This window comes from Corylus avellana, chromosome 2 (genome assembly GCF_965113065.1).
Source record: "Corylus avellana chromosome 2, dhCorAvel1.hap1.2, whole genome shotgun sequence".
Classification (NCBI taxonomy): domain Eukaryota; kingdom Viridiplantae; phylum Streptophyta; class Magnoliopsida; order Fagales; family Betulaceae; genus Corylus; species Corylus avellana.
The window spans coordinates 42,878,096-42,899,900 of NC_142491.1; the positions used below are offsets into that span (position 1 = coordinate 42,878,096).

Genomic DNA, 21,805 nt, shown 5'->3' on the forward strand with positions numbered 1-21,805 from the left:
AATTTTAGAAGAATAAAAAAAATAAAAAGATAATTTCTAACCTTACTCGTTGAAAATTAAAGAGAGCGTAACCCAAATTTTACTACAACAAAATAAAAACGTTTTAAATCACAAAAGATTGTGAAGGTCATCCGTTATGCGAGCGTGGGGTGGAAATTTCAAAAACCAAAAAACATCTCCCAATCCTAATTTTGTTTTTTTTTGTTGGTTGGATATTCAGACAAACCCTAAAGAAAAGGAAAAAAAAAGAAAAAAAAAATGTTTTATCTAAAATTTAATAATAATTTTAAAAGTCACATCAATTTTGAAAATATTTTAAATCAGAAAAGATTGCGAAGGTCATGCATTACGTATTACGTGGGTGTGGGTTGGAAATTCCAAAAACCAAAAAACATCTCCCAATCCTAATTTTGTTTTTTTTTGTTGGTTGGATATTCAGACAAACCCTAAAGAAAAGGAAAGAAAAACCTCCAATCCTAATTCACTGATCCAGTCATCCACTCTACGGTCTACGTGGCACCGCGTTTTCCCTCTCCATTTCGACGGCGTTTACTAGTCTCTCTCTTCAACCATTTCGACTCTTCGGTCAGCGGCTCCCAATCTCTTCTTCCCCCAAAGCTCAAACCAGCTCCTTTTTAAGCATTTTCTCTCAAAATTTTATCGGTAAAGTTACAGAAAAAGTATAGAACTACCTTTGTTTTTGTTCGGTCCAAAGATTAAGAAGAGAGATAGATAACGCACAGCAGAACTTTCTCGCACTTTTCGTGCTCTTCTTACCAAAAGGAAACCCTGGCGGTGAATCTTCGATGGGTTTAGCTCTCTATGCATCATCTACCACGATTTCTCAGTCGTAGCAAGCAAAGCAAAGGCATGGATAGGGGGAAGAAGCCGAGGAAGCCGAAGCTCGAACGCCGCAATGCGCTCAATCGCGTTGAGTACGACGCCTCTTCCTCGTCTTCCTCTCTCGAAGACTCTACGTCGTCGGCTTCCCTCCACACTCGATCCCTTGACCGATCGGACCGCACGAGCTTCCGAATCGAAGGAATCGAGGGCGAGATCGAAGTGATATGCAAGCGGTTGGGGTTCTCCGGGCCCGAGGACTTCGCGATCTCGGAGTCAGAGTGGGCAGCTCGGACTATCCGATCGTCGTCGGATATTCTACCGAGGTCGAGATTGCAAGGGTTGAGTGGTCCAATAATAGAGGAAGAGGAAGACACGGAGGAATTGCGTGAGATAATTGAGGATGCTGTGAGAATCGGGGATGGAACTGAGTTGACTCGAGCTGATCAAGCCGAATCGAGCGGGTGCTGTGTGACCGGTGGTTGTGGTAGCGGTGACGGTGGTGGTGGTGGTGGAGGAGGAGGGAATGGAATCAAAGGCATTCGACCGTCGCCGGTGCTTAAGCCGCCGCCGGCTATGAGGGTTCTGGTAGTTGATAATGGGTGCTCGACTTGGGACCTTATGAAGGACTTTGCGCCGGATGATGAGAGAGGTCGTGTGATGATTGCGTATAGCTCTTCTTCCGATGAAGAAGCGGAGGAGGATAAAGAAGAAGAGGAAGAAAAGGAAGAGATTGAGTTGGCGACGGTGAAGAGAGAGGTGGTGGGGAAGGAGGAGACTGTGGTGAGGGGTGGGGAGATAGCTGAGCTATCCGACTCGTTTACTGCGTCGAATGATGAAGATTCGTCTAGCAGTACCACGGTTTCTCCAAATGGGAGAGTTAGGCCCGATACCTCGTCTTGGGAAAAGGGAATCATTCTGGGACGCGGGTCGTTTGGATCAGTGTTTGAAGGAATCGCTGCGTAAGTTTCCGAATGCTAATTATATTATGCGAGAAAGAGTAAATTTAATATCTAATGTTAGATTGTCTTGTGTGATACCATGATAGATTACCATGAATTTAATCATCTAATCCAGTGTACATTATAGTTAACAGTAACCTTATTAGATGCAACATTGGGATAAAAAGTTGCTACAGCTACAGAATCCTTCTTGAACACGGCCTTATCACATTCTAGCTTTTAGTTAAGCATAAGTGTACCAAATTCGTGCTAAATTTCTGGACAAACGACTTGTTAAAGTATTAATTTAAATAATTACCTTTACTGTTAGCTTAAGTTTTTGGAATAAGTGGTAATTTAGCACAAACTATCAAGTTCCCATTCTTGTACCATGTGCGATGGCAATTTGTTCTCCAAGTAAAATTGGATTTGACTTTGGCAGGTTACATCACAATAGATGAAGTCATTGATTTGGAGAAAGATCTAGATATAGACGCTGTTTGGAATTGATAAGGGAGTATAGATTGGGATTGATGCATAATCCCCTAGGTGGAATTAGTTAAAAGGGAAGGTCACACTGTTTCAAATTTTTGAGTGATGGAAAAAAAGATAGACCTTAGATCTTGTTTCCACTTTTTTTGGTCATTCTAGATACAATTTTTAAATATTGGATCTTCCTAATTAATGATTGACTAAAGGCTTTTTCGTGTCGATTCTGACACTGACTATCTTATGATAGTGATCTCTCAAGTTATGGGGGATGATTTAAACCTAATGCCTGCCACAAAATATTGTACTTTCGTACTACCTCCCAAGGTCCATTGGCTACATGTTGTTGTTCTTATGAAAGACCAAGTGGTTGATAAAGAGGTTTTAGGCTTATTTGAGTTGTTTCGTTGTTAGGTTCTCCTAAGGTTGCACTTATAATTTTATTTATTTATTTATTTATTATTATTATTATTATTATTATTATTATTATTATTATTTATTTATTTATTTTAAGAAAAGGTTCTCATAAGGTTGTGGTCAAAGTTTTAGACAATTGCCTAAATTGTCTCCCCTCCCTCGCTTCCCCCAATTTGGTCATTAGAAACAGACATGCCGATGCAACCATAGAAGATTGATGGGCTGTTAATTTGCAACTTCGTAGATTCCAAGATTTATTTTGTGTTTATGTGCGACGCATATTGGGTTCAGTCTTATATGGTTTGCATCAAGGCTTTAGGGTTAAAAACAATTTTTAATTTCGGTTTTTATTTCATGGTTTATGTCAGTTTTGTAAAGAGGGGAAAAGTTGTTATTTTTTGATACTCTTGCAAATTTAGGGTTTTTTGATAATTCAGTCGAGTCTAGAACTTTCTAGGAATTTCTAAGGGTATGTTTGTTAAGCTTTTCGAAAACACTTTTCTGTTTTAAAAAACAAAAACACACATTTCTCAAAACATTTAACAAATTATTCACTTTTTAGAAAACATAATATTTTTCAAAAAACAAAATACAACACATTTTTTTTTTTTTGACATGTCCACACAAGGGAAGGGGGAGGAGGGATTCGAACTAGTGACCCCCGCTTCATGAATAAGAAAAATTGGTGCTTATATATATATATATATATATATATATATATATATATATATAAGCATGGTTCCACACAGAGAAAAATAAGAGAAATGATAGAATTCATTATTTTTCAACAGAAAAGATGGTTGAAAGATGGTTGTATAACATGCCTCGAAAAATAAACATGTGTTTTCTCAAAATAAACATGTTCAGATTTTGCAAAACAATTTTCAAAAAGTTTACCAAACAATTTTCTTATGTGGATCTCATAGAAAATACTTTTAAAATGTGGACACTAAATCAAGTCTTTCTCCTTACTTATCAAAACCCTAGAACCCCACATATTTTCCCTACCCATTAGGTACCAAATTAGATGGGCATCAGCTGTATCTTCCATCCTTTGATAATATTTTATTTCCCATAAAATTTTTGTACTTCTGTAAGAAAATGCATATTTCTTGTCTGTGCAGTACAATTTATTAGCTGCTGCTGGTCTCTTTATATAAGTATATATAAATAAAGAACTTCAGTTTTTGTTCCCCCTTTTTTGTGTCCTGATGTGTTATTTGTACTTGTTGTTTATTGTTAATTTTCCTGCCCCTCTCTGCAGCAATGGAGTCTTTTTTGCTGTGAAGGAAGTTTCACTGCTTGATCAAGGAAGTCAGGGAAAGCAAAGTGTTTATCAACTTGAGCAGGTGAGACAGGCTTATACTTTATTCTGGTGTTATATTTTGGTTTTGAGTACTGATATTCTGTACAAGCTTGATAATTTTTTGGGACTGGAAAGCTTATCCTGTTCCATTTTTCTATTTCTGCCTAGATTTTATTTTCTCATCCAGTGCTGCTTTTTTCAGGAGATTGCACTTTTAAGTCAGTTCGAACATGAGAACATAGTTCAATATTATGGCACGGCTAAGGTACCTTACTTTTTTCATGTTTTTTCTGTCCTGAATAACAAAATTGCCATTGCAGTTCATTACATTATGCACTTATAACACCATAGAAAGTAATTATGCTTGTCAAAATCATTATTCAAAGTTTAAATTGCTCATATTCATGTCATGATATGTAGGTAACTTCTTCCAGTGATTTGTTAGGCACTTCTTGGTGTTACACTTGTGCCCAGCAGTCAGTGGTGCCTATCTGCATATTTATAAAAGAGTCCATCTCTGTGTACTAAAAGTGCAAAATACTAATATGTATTATTCAATGTGTAATTCATTATTAAGTTATTACAGTTGAAGAGAAGAAGAAATAAAAGAAGAAAGAAGAGAAGAGAGGAAGAAGAAGAAGCTGTCTTATTCCTTATGCATGTGCCATACGGCATCTAAATGTGTTTGAATAGAAAAATCATGCAATTTATTATGGAATTATAATTAATGTAGATTACAATAGTAATGACAATAAGATCAGAGAATAGTGGCAGAATTAGATCAAAATCAGCTAGGTTTCCTTCTTCAACAATTACCGCATAATTTCACCCTCTCCTTCTTATTCACATACCTATACAAATACTGGTAATATGTACATGCGATATTGTGACTTTGCATGCACTTATAGCTGTAGTCAGACATTCAGTTCTCAGGTTGTTTCCATATCAGCTATGGTGCCTGTTTCACTCTATTATCTTTGTGTTTGTATTCACAAATATCAGGATTCTAATTGTATAAGAATGATATATTGCATCGCCAAACACTTTGGTTAAAGGATTAAGCTTTGATATAGTTTCCTGTTTTACATAAATTTTCTGATTAATTAAGCATATATTTATGTTCTGCTCATGGTTGTTGTAGGATGAATCAAAACTATATATCTTTCTAGAGCTAGTATCACAAGGCTCCCTTTTAAAGCTCTATCAGAGGTATCATCTTCTAGATTCTCAAGTCTCCTCATATACAAGACAGATTCTGCATGGTTTGAAGTATCTTCATGACAGAAATGTCGTCCACAGGTGATTACAAATATTCTCTTTTGTCATTTATTTATGTGATACTCAGGTTATTTGGTTATCTTGCTCTCAACTGATTTTGAAATAGTTTTTGCTTGGAATATGTGTTTCTTATTATGTCTTTGCTTACCCTTTCCTTCAGTGAGCTGTGTCATAAGTCATATCCCCCTTCCTCGTACCTTGTACCGAAAAGATTTCCTTTTTTGTGTGTGTGTGAGAAGGGGGAGGGAAATGCTATGTCATTCGCAGGATGTCAGTGCTTCATGCTTTACCAACTCAGTTAATTGATACCTTATCTGACAAAGGCCTTTTATTTGTGCCACCTTGAAGAATTTAGTTGGAATCACACCATCAAAAGAAAGTATAATATCCTTAAAAGACCTGAAATAGAAACCATTTAAATAAGAAGACCTATGGGCCATTACTACAATCATGTTCAGAAAATCCAGAAATTATTAATACAGTCGACCCTCAATTTTAATGGAGGTCTTGAATTATCCTTATATTAAAATCAAACCTCAATTCAAGATTTCTTTGATCTTTAAGCTTGTTTTTCCTTTAGCCTCTGGTACTTGCTTCTGAGGTCCTTTTAATATAGTGATTGATTTACTACTTATCAAAAAAATATAGTGATTGATTTACTTCATGAAAACTTCTGTTGGCTCTACTATATCTCTTTTCGCACTCAGTAGTGTCTTTGTAAACCATTATGCCTTCTCTAGAGCAAAAATAAGATTGGGTATTTTCCTTTTTTCTCTCTCTTTCTTTTCAGCAGGAAGAACTAGAAAATTTCTGAATGGATACTTTTGTATTATAGAGCAAACATTATATATGTCAATTTTGGGATCTGGATTGCAAAGTTTTTCTAAGCATTGACCATTTGAACTTTGATAAATTATGTGCATGATAATGCTTGTCTCTGGATTTTCTTAATATATCTTTTTGCTTTTCTCACTATGCCGTTTACTAGCTTGTTTAATGTCCCTTTTTGAACCTTATATTTTTCCCTCAATCATTGTCTTGTAATAGTAAATCTTTGACTTAAGAATGCAGAAACAATTGGTAGTTTCACTATGTATAGATAAACAGACAGACATGCAATTACTAACTATTTGTAATTAATCTTCAAAGTTTTATCTCTTTCTTTCCTGTATTGAAGGGATGTCAAATGTGCAAATATATTGGTGGATGTAAATGGATCTGTGAAGCTTGCAGACTTTGGATTGGCAAAGGTTTTTCTTCTCTGCCTCTATTATGATTTTTCCCTCATTTTAAATAACTCCAAAATGATTGTCTATTTCTTTCTTTAACGTTGATGGTTGTATCTATTTTCAGGCTACCAAATTGAATGATCTTTTGTCTTGCAAGGGGACTGCATTCTGGATGGCCCCTGAGGTTTGCCTTTACCCTTTTTTTTAGAAAAAGTTAATAAGCTAACGGATGGTTCCAGTAATAATGAATTTTTTTTTTTTTTTTTTATGAATATAATAATTAATTAGTTTTATTTCCATATTCAACGTTGGAGAAAACATGGGTTTAAGTATTAACTTATTTGAGTGCATGTGAGCTCTATTAACAGCTATTGCTGAAACACTTGCACTTACAATTCTGCTCTTGTATTTGTTAAGGACTTGCGTATAAAGTTGGCAACTAAATTTGATTGTATCAAAGTTTGAGCATATCAGTAACTGACAATTGGATTGAAAGCTGACATAGCCCTAGAAATCATAAAAATTTAGGAATTTCAAAGTGCGCTTCAAAATAGTGTATCAAACTGAGGCACAATCATGAGGGATTTTTTCCCTGCCGGTTCTGTGTTTGCTCTTGATAACCCAGTTTTCACCCTAATTAGATCTAAGGCTTTGTTTGTTTAGGCGTAAAATATTTTCTGAAAAATGTTTTTCGTATTTTCCGGTGTTTGGTGCCATCAAAAATAATAGTCAATTTTTCGGTTTGACCAAAAAAGCTTTTTAAGTTTTGGAAAATTGTTTATGTTTTTAAATTTTGTAAACCATTTTCCAAGTTTGAGTTTCTCCTTCTCAAACTGCTGAACTTCAGCCAGACCACTGTAAGAGGTTGTCAGAAGTCGCCAGCCATTTTCCACCATCGCTCATTTTCTAAAAGAGCCAAACGCCGAAAAATATTTTCTGAGAAATAATTTTTTTAATTTTTTTTTTTTTTCTGAAAAATAATTTTGTTGAAAATATTTTCCGACATAAAATATTTACGTCGAAACAAACGAAGCCTAAATTGCTGCTGTTTGTCTATAACCATTATGAATCTTTTATGCATTTGACGTGGCTACTGACCTAAGAGCTTGGTTGGTGAAATACCTTTCGTGTTGTGGATTGTTGAATCTCAGATAATATTGAATGTTTTGGGATTTGATATGAAAATTGTTTCCTAAAACAAAACTACATAACCTTTAGTGCCAACTAAATTTGGGTCAGCTCTGGGTTAAAGTGGAAGGCTTTCTTCATTCAATTGGGTTGTGAGATATTTGGCCTGTTGTTCTAGATGACAAAATATTGAGTATAAGTAATTTATAAGATTATAGATACAAGGAAGATGTGGAATATATTTTTAAAATTTACATGCATGGCAGCTGAACTAACTTTCCCCTTATTTATACACCATCTATATGTTGAAGTCTAGCTAATGACTATAAGTTGACGGACATTTACGGTTGATGTTGGATTTGTACTTCTGGATACTTGGCAAAGTATCATAGATTTTGCGTTGATATTAGTTTTTTTCTTCACACTCAGCCGCAATGTTTTCGTATGGTAATTAGATGGTCTAATGCTTTTCTCTGGGGGCATACATATATACATTGGATATTTATTTGCCTTCGAAAGAATTGAACTTACAAGATGGTACTTTGTTAAAAAATTTCCTATTTGTTGTTGGGGGGACTTCATATTGATTATATGGAGTATTTCACATCCAGTAAATTCTATCAAGTGTTTCTGATTATCAAGCTGTGGATGTACAGGTTGTTAATGGGAAGAACCAAGGATATGGGCTTCCAGCCGATATATGGAGCCTTGGATGCACTGTATTGGAGATGTTGACAAGTCAGATTCCATATTCGGGTTTGGAAGGGGTGCGTGTCATGGTCTCCTTACTCTTTTGCTTCTCCTTGATGTTTATTGTTATGATGATGCTGATGCCTTTTATAGATTGTAAAGCATAACGTTCTCTTCTACTTTTGTAATAATACTTGTTTTGTATACTTGTTAGAAAATTTTATGGTATTTAATACATTCAATACAAGAAGGTCAAATTTTCTTATATTTATGTATATATATAAAATTCTATTTTCTTTAGTTTTATTTTCTTTTATATAATTTTTGCAAAACTGTTGAGTTGAACCTGCAAAATATAACCTACTCCTGTTTGAATGCAACTTATCATTGCACAACCGTTTGTTTTGGGGCTAAAAGCATCATCTGCTGTGACTTGGCAGATGGCAGCGTTGTTTAAAATTGGAAAGGGTGAACCACCTCCTGTTGCTGATTCTCTCTCAAGAGATGCAAGGGATTTTGTCCTGCAGTGCCTTCGAGCAAAGGCCCATGATCGTCCTACTGCTGCTCAGCTCTTGGACCATCCATTTGTAAAGAGGCCACTTTCCACATCCTCGGGCTCAGGGCGTTGAAATACTTCCCTTGGCTAAATCCATGAAGATAATGAGGTAAAAGTTATATTTATTTCACATCCTTGTATAGCTGCTCTTTCTACCTGAAACTCCATGACAGTGGAAATGTAAAATGAGAATGAACGTTGCCTTCTGCATGTTATTGGAACCTGGATAACATGAACTTCCTAAACATTAATTAGACATTGTAATGGTGTCCGTCCTTGTCACAACATGAAAACCTTTTTCCTGCTGGAAGACGCTAGAAACCTAAGACACTTAAAATCCCTTTTTTATCTTTCATGTTTAGGCACCTGAATTTCCACCTACTTTGACCATTGTGATACATATCAGAAATGCAAATCTTAGCTGGGCAGGAGGTTTAACTTGTCTTATCATCGTTAGTTGGATTGGCTGTTAAAGCAAAAAAAAAAAGCTGTCTGAGATCGTTTACTCACAGTTTTTCCCATATCTCCGTCCATGAACTTCCATTTAATTTTCACATTCTGGGCAAGTTCAAACATTTTAATTCACCTGAAAAACGTTCAAACATTTCTCTGCATTTTGGGTTAGTTTTGTTATTATCTTTCACCGACACAATATCTTTGCTTTTGACCGCAGTTCCTTCCATCTCTAGACGTGCAAGAATTTTTTCATGTTGCATCCTCAAGTTGGTGAATTTTTCTGGACTCAATATTGCAGCCACTAAATTTTGCTTGTGCAGTCGAGAGTAGACTTGATTCTGGTTAGGTTATGGCTTAAATCGATTTCCAAACACTGGGTTAGGTCTACAAATGGATCTATAACGGGGAAAAGAAGCAAGCATGCAGAGGATGCTGGTCTTAAATTATTTTATTGTGGGAAAAAGAAAATAGATTTCTTTGATGTAAGATGTTGCTAGTCCTTTTTTTTTTTTTTCTTTTCTTTTCTAGAGTTAAAATTTTAGGGATTGAAAGATTTTAGGGGCGTAAGGTGTGAGGAGTAATTGTTGTAATATTCGGAAGACATGTAGGGTTTGTATATAATATCTCTTAATTGACAGAATGGCGTACACTTGTAGTAATTGCTTATCTTCTCCGTGGCTTATTCCACGCAAATATCCAATATTTTGTATGGTCAATTGTGATGTGCAGACAATTCTTTAGTATGGCATCAACAAATGGGATATGCTCTTGTCTTGACATAGATTCTACCACTTTTGAGCTATAAAATTTTGCTGTTCTCTCTCTCTCTCTCTCTCTCTCTCTTTTTTGTATTTTAGGCTCCGTATAGTTCGACGTAAAATGGTTTCTTTCGTAAAATATTTTCAGGAAAGCCATTCTCTGGAAATATTTTCTGTCGAAAATATTTTACGGCGTTTACCTTGCACATGAAAAATAATTTTTTTTAATATCTTTTTTTATATAAATTTTTTTTCAATAAGATCTCCGCCGGAACCTGCACAGGACTTGTTCGAGACCCTGCAGGGACCTGCCCGGGACCCCATCGGAACTTAACCGGGACTTGTCTGGGACCTCGCCGGGTCTTAACCGGGACCTGCCCAGGACTTGCCTGAGACCCCGCCGGGACCCGCCCAAGATTTAATCGGGACTTGACCAGGACCTGACCGAGACTTGCTTGGGACTTGCCTGGGACTTGACCAGGACCCTCTCGGGACTTACCCGAAAATTAAAGAAGAATTTTTGGTCAAAAGGAAAATATTTTTCGTTGACCACTATTTTACGTCGAAGTAAACACCGTAAAATACATAAATAATTTTTTAGAAATCATTTTACGTCGAAGTAAACGGAGCCTTAGTTTTCATTTGAGGCCAAAAGAAATGAAGCACATTCCCTTAAATTGGTACTTTGAAGAGTCAAATCATTTAAATTATTAAATGTTTTGATACACTCATAATTTAACACAAATATGGTTCAATCATTTTGTTGGTCGTGCTCAAGTATAAGATTTGTATTTTTGCTCTTTTTATTGTTATTATTTTTGGAATGATGTGAGGTATAATTGGATTTTCATGTTATTTCTGTTGCTTATTTGACAGAAAAGTTGATAGAGGTCTCGAATTTAAAATGATCATAAATTTGGGTCTCAAATCTATTAAATTGGTAACTGAGATCTAAAACTCAAAATCACTATTTTCTAAAAAATTAAAAAAAAAAAATCAACAAATTTCTTTTTCTCATACAATAGATTAATGCTAAACTTACAATTGATCCACAATTCTTTTATAACTTTTTAACACTTATAAATATGTTATAAAAGAGTTTGTAAACCAGATATAGGTCTAACATTACTCCATATGAATATACGAAATAATCATCAACAATCAAAAGTGCAATCTTCAACTGTAAAAAATACTAACTCTAGCATGTTTAACATCAACAAAAAAAATGTAATTATTGTGGGAGCCTTGGATTCACATGATGTACTTAAGTATGTAAGTATCACATGTTTTTCAATTAGCATTAACAAAGTTAGAAGAAATTTTATTACTTCTCATATTTAAGTATGCAAGTATCACATGAAATTTTATGTTAAAGAAATTTTGTCTCTTAGGAGTTTATTTGGTCATGCGATTTGCAGGCCTAAATTGTGATTTGAAACAAAATTGCAAAAAAAAAAGTATTATTTAGAACCGTTTTTTAAAAAATTGTAGTTTAAAAATGTATATTGGTTTCCAAATCACTATGGTTTAAAAGTTTAAACTGCAATTATAAAGGACAAATTGCGATTTGATCAAACACTTAAAACGTGCAATTTAAAAATGTGTGATTCGCAAATGTTATTTTTTAAAATGCATTAAGTGTGGTGTCAAATTGTAGTTTTGCCTCTAAGATTACAGTTTATTATTTAAAATTATATGTTTTTTAAAATGAACCCCCTTGACTGCAATTTAAAAACATAGAATTTTATACGTTTTTAAATATCAAAATTTTTAAAATTACACATTTAAAAAAGAAGAAGTAAAATTACACTTTTGATATGAGAGATTGTAATGCCAAACGTACTTTTAAGCTTTTAACTGCATTTTTTTTTTAAATTTTTTTTTTTAAGATTTAAATTACATATTTTAAAATTAGGGCTAAATACTTTATTCACCCCTATGGTTTAACTTTTTTATTTTTTGACCTTTAGGGTTTACTTTTTATCACAGGAAGTCCATCTAGTTTGCCTAAAGACGGAGATGGTCTCTCCATCAAATTTTTTTTCAAAATTTGATGGAACGCCACATCAACACCAATCACGATTTGACACATGTCCATATGATTAATTAATTAAAAATAATATATTTTTAAAAAATAAAACATTAAAAAATTATATTTAATTAATTAATTAATTTTTTTTTTTTTTAAATTGGGATCTCGCTTTGGCCATTTGCGCCATGGGGGTGGCCGAACTACACTCAAGGGCAATTGAATTTTTTTTTTTTTTTTTTTCAATTTGCCGAAAAGGCCCTTGGGGTGATTTGATGGCCAAAGGCCACCCCAAATGGCCAAATGGGGTGGCTACGACCACCCCCATTTTTATTTTTATTTTTATTTTAATTAAATATAAGTTTTTAATGTTTTTAATTTTAAAAAAATTATTTTTTTAATTAATTAATTAAATAGACACATGTCAAACCGTGATTAGTGTTGATGTGACGTTCCGTCAAAATTATTTTGGACAGAATTTTGACAGAGGGATCATTTCTGTTTTTAGGCAAACTAGATGGACTTCATGTGATAAAAAGTAAATCTTAGAGATCAAAGGTATTTAACCTTTAAAATTATTATTTGTTAAATAATATTATTTTAAATTGCAAATCCAAACTAACCTAAGGCCCACTAAAGAAAAATCCCATGGGTTGGGCTCCATAATCCGTCGGATGTGTAATGGTGGCGTAACTATGTCAGCGAGAACGGAAAAGCGAATAATATTTAATGAGAAGTAGGGCACGCAACGCAAGCGGTAGCGATTGGGCGAACGTGAGCGAGGTGATCGCGTGCTCTTCGCCTCCTTCTCCTTCGATTTCTAGACACGCGACACACTGAAACGCAAGTCTCTCCGTCTCACTCCCTCTGATCCGCGAGCCGCACAATTCCCGGAGGCACCAAGGTACAATCGCTTCCGATCTGAAGCTTCCGTTTCGAAGTCTTTATTTTTATGATTATTTGTTCGGAATCGTTTGTATGCGTTTCTAGGGTTTAATGATTAGACTGATTCGTTACTTGCATTATTTATGAAGGGCAGGTTTTTTCCTCGGTTTAATTAGGTTTAATTTAGGAATCAAAAGCAAGAAGTGCTGCGGGTATTTTTTATGGTTGTTAACGATTTCGGACAATGATCTTGCTGATAATATTTTACGTCTCTTTATTTTTAGGAAAACTTGACTTTGAATTGTTTGTGTAAGATGTGTCTGCTTCTTTTGAAATTTGGGGGGTTTGCCGACTCAAATTGATGGATATTAATCTTGTAAGAAATGACCACATTTTGGCTTGGAGCTTGCCGTATCATAGTTGGCGAAGTAAAGTTTCTTTGGGTACTAGTCTCATCAGTTTAATATAATGGTTTGGCTGGTAAAATGGTTGTTGATTTGATGTACCATGATAAAATAACCATTTTTCTGGGTCGTTGTTTGAAGTGTGGATTTTTCATCCTAATGATCTACGATACACCTTGAAATTTGGCCCGCAAGTTTTTTTTCTTTTGGGTGATAATTTTGGATGCAAAAGGATTCAGACGTGATTTTTTTTCTTCTTTTTAATTGGCAACTATCACATATTATGTTACTTTTGTGTAATTGTTCGAGTATTGTAACATGACATTCTTAGAAGTTCCTATAGGTGCCTTCAAGTATGTCTATTGCTTATAGGGTCCTTCTGCCATTAGAACTGGGGGCCTTTCTTAAGAGACTATACATTTCATTCTGAAATGGATTGTTATATTTTAATAATCAGTTGAATAATCTTCCAATTGGAATTGCCAGCCTTGTAAAATGTTAACTGTTGAAGTCCTGTTTTTTCTTTGTTTCTTTTGCTCTCTCTTGATATCAATACATTGACTACTTAGGGCCTGTTTGGGTGTGCATTTGATGACTTCAAAAGTGCGTTTAACACCCTAAAAGCTCGTTTGAAAAAAAAAAAAACCATTGGCTACTTTCGTACTACCTCCCAAGGTCCATTGGCTACATGTTGTTGTTCTTATGAAAGACCAAGTGGTTGATAAAGAGGTTTTAGGCTTATTTGAGTTGTTTCGTTGTTAGGTTCTCCTAAGGTTGCACTTATAATTTTATTTATTTATTTATTATTATTATTATTATTTATTTATTTATTTTAAAAAAAGGTTCTCATAAAGTTGTGGTCAAAGTTTTAGACAATTGCCTAAATTGTCTCCCCTCCCTCGCTTCCCCCAATTTGGTTATTAGAAACAGACATGCCGATGCAACCATAGAAGATTGATGGGCTGTTACTTTGCAACTTCGTAGATTCCAAGATTTATTTTGTGTTTATGTGCGATGCATATTGGGTTCAGTCTTATATGGTTTTCATCAGGAGTTTAGGGTTAAAAACAATTTTTAATTTTGGTTTTTATTTCATGGTTTATGTCAGTTTTGTAAAGAGGGGAAAAGTTGTTATTTTTTGATACTCTTGCAAATTTAGGGTCTTTTGATAATTCAGTCGAGTCTAGAACTTTCTAGGAATTTCTAAGGGTATGTTTGTTAAGCTTTTCGAAAACACTTTTCTGTTTTAAAACCCAAAAACACACGTCTCAAAACATTTAACAAATTATTCACTTTTTAGAAAACATAATATTTTTCAAAAAACAAAATACAACACACATTTTTTTTTTGACATGTCCACACAAGGGAAGGGGGAGGGGGGATTCGAACTAGTGACCTCCGCTTCATGAATAAAAAAAATTGGTGCTTATTATATATATATAAGCATGGTTCCACACAGAGAAAAATAAGAGAAATGATAGAATTTATTATTTTTCAACAGAAAAAGATGGTTGTAAACATGCCTCGAAAAATAAACATGTGTTTTCTCAAAATAAACATGTTCAGATTTTGCAAAACAATTTTCAAAAAGTTTACCAAACAATTTTCTTATGTGGATCTCATAGAAAATACTTTTAAAATGTGGACACTAAATCAAGTCTTTCTCCTTACTTATCAAAACCCTAGAACCCCTCATATTTTCCCTACCCATTAGGCACCAAATTAGATGGGCATCAGCTGTATCTTCCATCCTTTGATAATATTTTATTTCCCATAAAATTTTTGTACTTCTGTAAGAAAATTCATATTTCTTGTCTGTGCAGTACAATTTATTAGCTGCTGCTGGTCTCTTTATATAAGTATATGTAAATAAAGAACTTCAGTTTTTTCCCCCTTTTTTGTGTCCTGATGTGTTATTTGTACTTGTTGTTTATTGTTAATTTTCCTGCCCCTCTCTGCAGCAATGGAGTCTTTTTTGCTGTGAAGGAAGTTTCACTGCTTGATCAAGGAAGTCAGGGAAAGCAAAGTGTTTATCAACTTGAGCAGGTGAGACAGGCTTATACTTTATTCTGGTGTAGTATTTTGGTTTTGAGTACTGATATTCTGTACAAGCTTGATAATTTTTTGGGACTGGAAAGCTTATCCTGTTCCATTTTTCTATTTCTGCCTAGATTTTATTTTCTCATCCAGTGCTGCTTTTTTCAGGAGATTGCACTTTTAAGTCAGTTCGAACATGAGAACATAGTTCAATATTATGGCACAGCTAAGGTACCTTACTTTTTTCATGTTTTTTCTGTCCTGAATAACAAAATTGCCATTACAGTTCATTACATTATGCACTTATAACACCATAGAAAGTAATTATGCTCGTCAAAATTATTATTCAAAGTTTAAATTGCTCATATTCATGTCATGATAGGTAGGTAACTTCTTCCAGTGATTTGTTAGGCACTTCTTGGTGTTACACTTGTGCCCAGCAGTCAGTGGTGCCTATCTGCATATTTATAAAAGAGTCCATCTCTGTGTACTAAAAGTGCAAAATACTAATATGTACTATTCAATGTGTAATTCATTATTAAGTTATTACAGTTGAAGAGAAGAAGAAATAAAAGAAGAAAGAAGAGAAGAGAGGAAGAAGAAGAAGCTGTCTTATTCCTTATGCATGTGCCATACGGCATCTAATGTGTTTAAATAGAAAAATCATACAATTTATTATGGAATTATAATTAATGTAGATTACAATAGTAATGACAATAAGATCAGAGAATAGTGGCAGAATTAGATCAAAATCAGCTAGGTTTCCTTCTTCAACAATTACCACATAATTTCACCCTTTCCTTCTTATTCACATACCTATACAAATGCTGGTAATATGTACATGTGATATTGTGACTTTGCATGCACTTATAGCTGTAGTCAGACATTCAGTTCCCAGGTTGTTTCCATATCAGCTATGGGATATGCTCTCGTCTTGACATAGATTCTACCACTTTTGAACTATAAAATTTTGCTGTTCTCTCTCTCTCTCTCTCTCTCTCTCTCTCTCTTTTGTATTTTAGTTTTCATTGAGGCCAAAAGAAAGGAATCACATTCCCTTAAATTGGTACTTTGAAGAGTCAATTCATTTAAATTATTAAATGTTTTGATACACGCATAATTTAACACAAATATGGTTCAATCATTTTGTTGGTCGTGCTCAAGTATAAGATTTGTTTTTTTGCTCTTTTTATTGTTATTATTTTTGGAATAATGTGAGAGGTATAATTGGATTTTCATGTTATTTCTGTTGCTTATATGACAGAAAAGTTGATAGAGGTCTCGAATTTAAAATGATCATAAATTTGGGTCTCAAATCTATTAAATTGGTAACTGAGATCTAAAACTCAAAATCACTATTTTCTAACAAAAAAAAAAAAAAATCAACAAATTTCTTTATCTCATACAATAGATTAATGCTAAACTTACAATTGATCCACAATTCTTTTATAACTTTTTAACACTTGTAAATATGTTATAAAAGAGTTTGTAAACCAGATATAGGTCTAACATTACTCCATATGAATATACGAAATAATCATCAACAGTCAAAAGTGCAATCTTCAACTGTAAAAAATACTAACTCTAGCATGTTTAACATCAACAAAAAAAAAAAAAAAATGTAATTATTGTGGGAGCTTTGGATTCACATGATATATTCAAGTATGTAAGTATCACATGTTTTTCAATTAGCATTAACAAAGTTAGAAGAAATTTTATTACTTCTCATATTTAAGTATGTAAGTATCACATGAAATTTTATGTTAAAGAAATTTTGTCTCTTAAGAGTTTATTTGGTCATGCAATTTGCAGGCCTAAATTGTGATTTGAAACAAAATTGTAAAAAAAAAAAGTATTATTTAGAAGCGTATTTTAAAAAATTGTAGTTTAAAAATGTATATTGGTTTCCAAATCACAGGTAAGGGGATCTGTATTTAAAAACGTATGATTTAAAAGTTAAACTACAATTATAAAGACTAAATTGCGATTTGATCAAACACTTAAAACGTGCAATTTAAAAATGTGTGATTCGCAAATGTTATTTTTAAAAATGCATCAAGTGTTTGGTCAAATTGTAGTTTAGCCTCTAAAATCACAGTTTATTTTTTAAAATTATATGTTTTTTAAAATGAACACCCTTGACTGCAATTTAAAAACATAGAATTTTCTAAGTTTTTAAATTTCAAAATTTTTAAAATTACACATTTTTTTTTAAAAGTAAAATTACACTTTTGATATGTGAGATTGTAATGCCAAACATACTTTCAAGTTTTTAACTGCTTTTTTTTTTTTTTTTTTTGAAGATTTAAATTACACCACTATGGTTTAACTTCTTTATTTTTTGACTCCTAGGGTTTACTTTTTATCATAGGAGGGTCATTTACTTTTTATCACAGCAAGCACCAACTGCTTCGAGGAAGTTATTCCTGTCCCAGAGAACCCCGGGGGAATTATTGGGGCTAGAGCCGCCATAGGGTTGCCAAGTAGTCCTACCAGCTTCCACCAATCATCGTGCCAGAGAGGCACACCTTCGTGAACGACAGTCTTGAAACCACCAGGGAAGTTAGGAGAAGAAGTGGATTCCGAATCTTCACCTTCTGACGAAGCCGAAACATCTTTGGAAGGCTCGTCCGTGGCCAAGGGACGTGCAGCGAAATGAGCTTTCGCTTTCTCTTCCTCAGCGAGAGTGTCGAAGAATTCTACCTTTTCCTCTTTGACGGGAGTTTCAACAGCACCTGCCTCAGTTTGAGAGACTGTCCATGCTCATCAATGGACGAAACATCTGAAAACCCCACCAATAACCGCGGAACCAAGCCCGATTCCGCAAAGAGAACACCTGCCCCAGTTGGGTAAAATAAGTCCACTGTTTTTCCTGGCACAGTTTGAGAGACTGTCTCAAGTCCGCCACGTTCTCGACAAGATCCTCCACCCTCCTCCCCAGGGCCCGGCAAACTCCTTTCGAACGAGATAGCTCAGCTAAGTTAATGATCCTCTCTTTTTCAAAGCTGTCCACAGCTGCCAGCCTCTCCTCTTCAACCCGAGTAAGAGCCTTAGCCAACTCCTTCACTTTTTCTTTGCTCGTGCGATCTTCTTTCGGGCTTCCGTTAGATCCGTACCTGTGAGCAATTTCTTGGGTCCCAGAATCCCTTGAATCTGCTCATCCCCTTTTTGGAGCCCGCCGTTCCTTATCTTAGGCTGTTGGAGGCGACCCGGTTGCTTCACTCAAACTGTCAACGCTTTCCCCCTTCAAATACCATAGACGATTTACCTGATGGGCAAGTCAACCAGGGGGCCTTTTGCCAAGAACCCAGGTTCAGACCCAATAACTGATCCAGAGCTCGGCCCTGAGAGGCCCAACCCCGGCGACTATTTGAACTGGAAGTCTTCCCTGCAAGCAGGTGATGAGAAGCGCTTACGGGATATTTACGCCATCCCAGATAACGTGGTGATCAGAATTCCACGTCATGACGAAGTTGTCATCCCCTCGACTACATATCGGGAAATAGTGGTTTATGAGGCTATGTTGAGAGCTGGTTTGAAATTTCCATTTCTGGCCTTCATTCAAGAGCTTTTGGGGGTGCTGGGTTTAGCTCCTAGTTAGGTGATGCCCAATGGGTGGAAGCTCCTGATTTCCTACTGCATTCTATGGCCGATGGTCTTAGGTAAATATCGTTCATCCGTACGCGAATTCTTGCAGATCTACACACCCGTCGTCCATGATAATGACTGCTGGGCCTCAAAGGCCCGTGGGAATCGGCTGATCAAGTTGCAGAACAAGTGGTGCGCCGGTTCAACCTACAAAGATGGTTTATTCATCATTTCCGGGAGCGGGTGGCAGCTTTCGATGGAGGGCTCAAGCAGCGGCGTCTTGCCGTCGACCCTATCAAGTGGGGATTCCCTAGTAGGGCCCGCCTTTTGCCCCCTTGGTCTCTTTCGGAGGAAGAACAAAATAATATTATAGAGCTTCGGGCTTGGGCGGATGCAAACTCTAAGAAGGTAAAACCAGCATACTTAATATTCGAATCAAACCTCGCTACCTATCTTGGCTATGAGAAGGGGAAGGGTATTCCTCTCCCCAAATCGATTAGCCCTCCTGTCATTGGAAAATCAAAGAAGAGCACGGCTGTAAAGGCCATTGGTGGACCGGATCTGGGTGCTCAACCTGTGGCTGCTGAGAGATACATGGTTGAAGCTCGCGCCAAGTCTGTCAAGAAATGTAAGGTTGAGTTCCTCTCCGGGGCTACTGAAGAGTTCAAGGTCGACACACGCATTGATGTTGGCGAGAAGTCGGAGCTTCGGGTTACGGAGGCACCTCATATCGAGGCTCATAAGCCCCTTATTCCGATTGTGATCCTAGTGAAGAGGAAAATGAACATCGTGGAAACCCCGGTAAGTCGAGCGGGAGTGAATCCCCTGAGGTGACTGATCGCAATTTTCAGGGAATCCTCTAAAAAGAGATTTCCCAGCCCTTACCTACACCTTCCCCGCAACCAGACGAACCTGCTGTCCCAATGGACTCTGGTGCAGCGAATGCTAAGGGAATTTCGTTGGGTCTGGTCACTGAGGCCGGTGGTATTGATTAGAAAACTGCTACACCTTCCTCGCAACCAGACAAACCTGCTGTCCCAGGAAACTCTGGTGTAGCCAACGCTGAGGGAACTTCGTTGGGTCAGGTCACTGAGGCCGGTGCTGTTGAAACTCCCGTCGAAGAGGAAAAGGTAGAATTCTTCGATACTCTCGCTGAATTCTCAAACACCATTACCAATAGAAGAATGGGTCAATTTCAACCAGATAGGTGAAATTTACAAGTTGTCACTCATATTGAAATTTAAATGCTTTAGGGTCACATGGACAGCACCCTTACCTTGCCAAAAACCCACACTCCACCCTAACCCTCCCCAATCCATGTACTGGATAGCAATTAATAAATCATAAAACTGCCCACAGGGCCTTTACAGCAGCGCTCTTCTTTGATTTTTCGATGACAGGAGGGCTAATCGATTTGGGGAGAGGAATACCCTTCCCCTTCTCATAGCCAAGATAGGTAGCGAGGTTTGATTCGAAAATTAAGTATGCTGGTTTTACCTTCTTAGGGTTCGCATCCGCCCAAGCTTGAAGCTCCATAATATTATTTTGTTCTTCCTCCGAAAGAGAGTAAGGGGGTAAAAGGCGAGCCCTACTAGGGAATCCCTACTTGATAGGGATCGACGGCAAGACGCCGCTGCTTGCGCCCTCCATCGGAAGTTGCCACCCGCTCCCGAAAATGACGAAGAAACCATCTTTGTAGGTTGAACCAGCGCACCACTTGTTCTGCAACTTGATCAGCCGATTCCCGCGGGCCTGAAAGGCCCAGCAGTCATTATCATGGACGACGGGTGTGTAGATCTGCAAGAATTCGCGTACGGATGGACGATCTTTACTTAAGACCATCGGCCATAGAATGTAGCAGGAAATCAGGAGCTTCCACCCATTGGGCATCACCTGACTAGGAGCCAAACCCAGCACCCCCAAAAGCTCTTGAATGAAGGCCGGAAATTGGAATTTCAGACCAGCTCTCAATATAGCCTCATAAACCACTATTTCTCGATATTTAGTCGAGGGGATGGCAACTTCGTCATGACGTGGAATTCTGATCACCACGTTACTTGGGATGGCGTAAGTATCCCGTAAGTGCTTCTCATCACCTGCTTGCAAGGAAGACTTCCAATTCAAATAGTCGCCGGGGTTGGGCCTCTCAGGGCCGAGCTCTGGATCAGCTACTGGGTCTGAACCTGGGTTCTGGGCAAAAGGCCCCCTGGTTGACTTGCCCATCAGGTAAATCGTCTCTGGTATTTGAAGGGGGAAAACGTTGACAGTTTGAGTGAAGCAACTAGGGCGCCTCCAACAACCTAAGATAAGGAACAGCGGGCTCCAAAAAGGGGATGAGCAGATTCAAGGGATTCTGGGACCCAAGAAATTGCTCACAGGTACGGATCTAACGGAAGCCCGAAAGAAGATCGCACGAGCAAAGAAGAAGTGCAAAAAATCATGCAAATGAGAACGTGGAGACGCCGTGACAAAGAAGGATAGCCTAGTGAAGAGCAAAATAACAAAGGCAAAAAAATGGAGAGAAGAGAGACGAAGAGGGTGTTTGGCAAAAAATGCCCCTTTTTACACGGCACTGTACACCTCTGGGTTGGCGCCGAAGGATCAGGTACTTGTCGTTAAACAGACTGACGCAGTATGTAATACCCGGTTTGAAAATTATATGTGTCAATAATTCCTATTTTAACCCTTCAAAACACCTTACACAAATACACAAATATTTCATAAGGGCTCTATTATTTTTTTAATATAAGTTAGCTTGTCCCATACACGGTTAA

At 36.5% G+C, this 21,805-nt stretch overlaps 2 protein-coding genes across 8 annotated transcripts in view; both read left to right on the forward strand.

Moving 5' to 3' along the window:
* Positions 1-527: 527 nt before the first annotated feature.
* Positions 528-10,107, forward strand: MEKK1 (MAPK/ERK kinase kinase 1). Its single transcript, XM_059596512.2, has 9 exons — positions 528-1,802; positions 3,952-4,036; positions 4,196-4,258; positions 5,135-5,292; positions 6,449-6,521; positions 6,625-6,684; positions 8,285-8,395; positions 8,759-8,983; positions 9,548-10,107. The coding sequence occupies exons 1-8, from the start codon at positions 823-825 to the stop codon at positions 8,945-8,947; spliced, it is 1,719 nt and encodes a 572-aa protein (XP_059452495.2). The 5' UTR covers positions 528-822; the 3' UTR covers positions 8,948-8,983; positions 9,548-10,107.
* A 2,729-nt stretch (positions 10,108-12,836) lies between these two features.
* LOC132167376 (forkhead box protein, putative (DUF1644)) overlaps positions 12,837-21,805 on the forward strand; it is a 30,068-nt gene continuing 21,099 nt past the window's right edge. Inside the window, exons 1-4 of one of the 7 annotated variants that reach the window (XR_015911479.1) lie at positions 12,837-13,021; positions 15,368-15,452; positions 15,612-15,674; positions 15,987-16,428. The gene's annotated coding sequence lies outside the window, so the exon portion shown is untranslated. The other 6 variants (XR_015911482.1, XR_015911481.1, XR_015911483.1 and 3 more) reach the window with 6 other exon arrangements.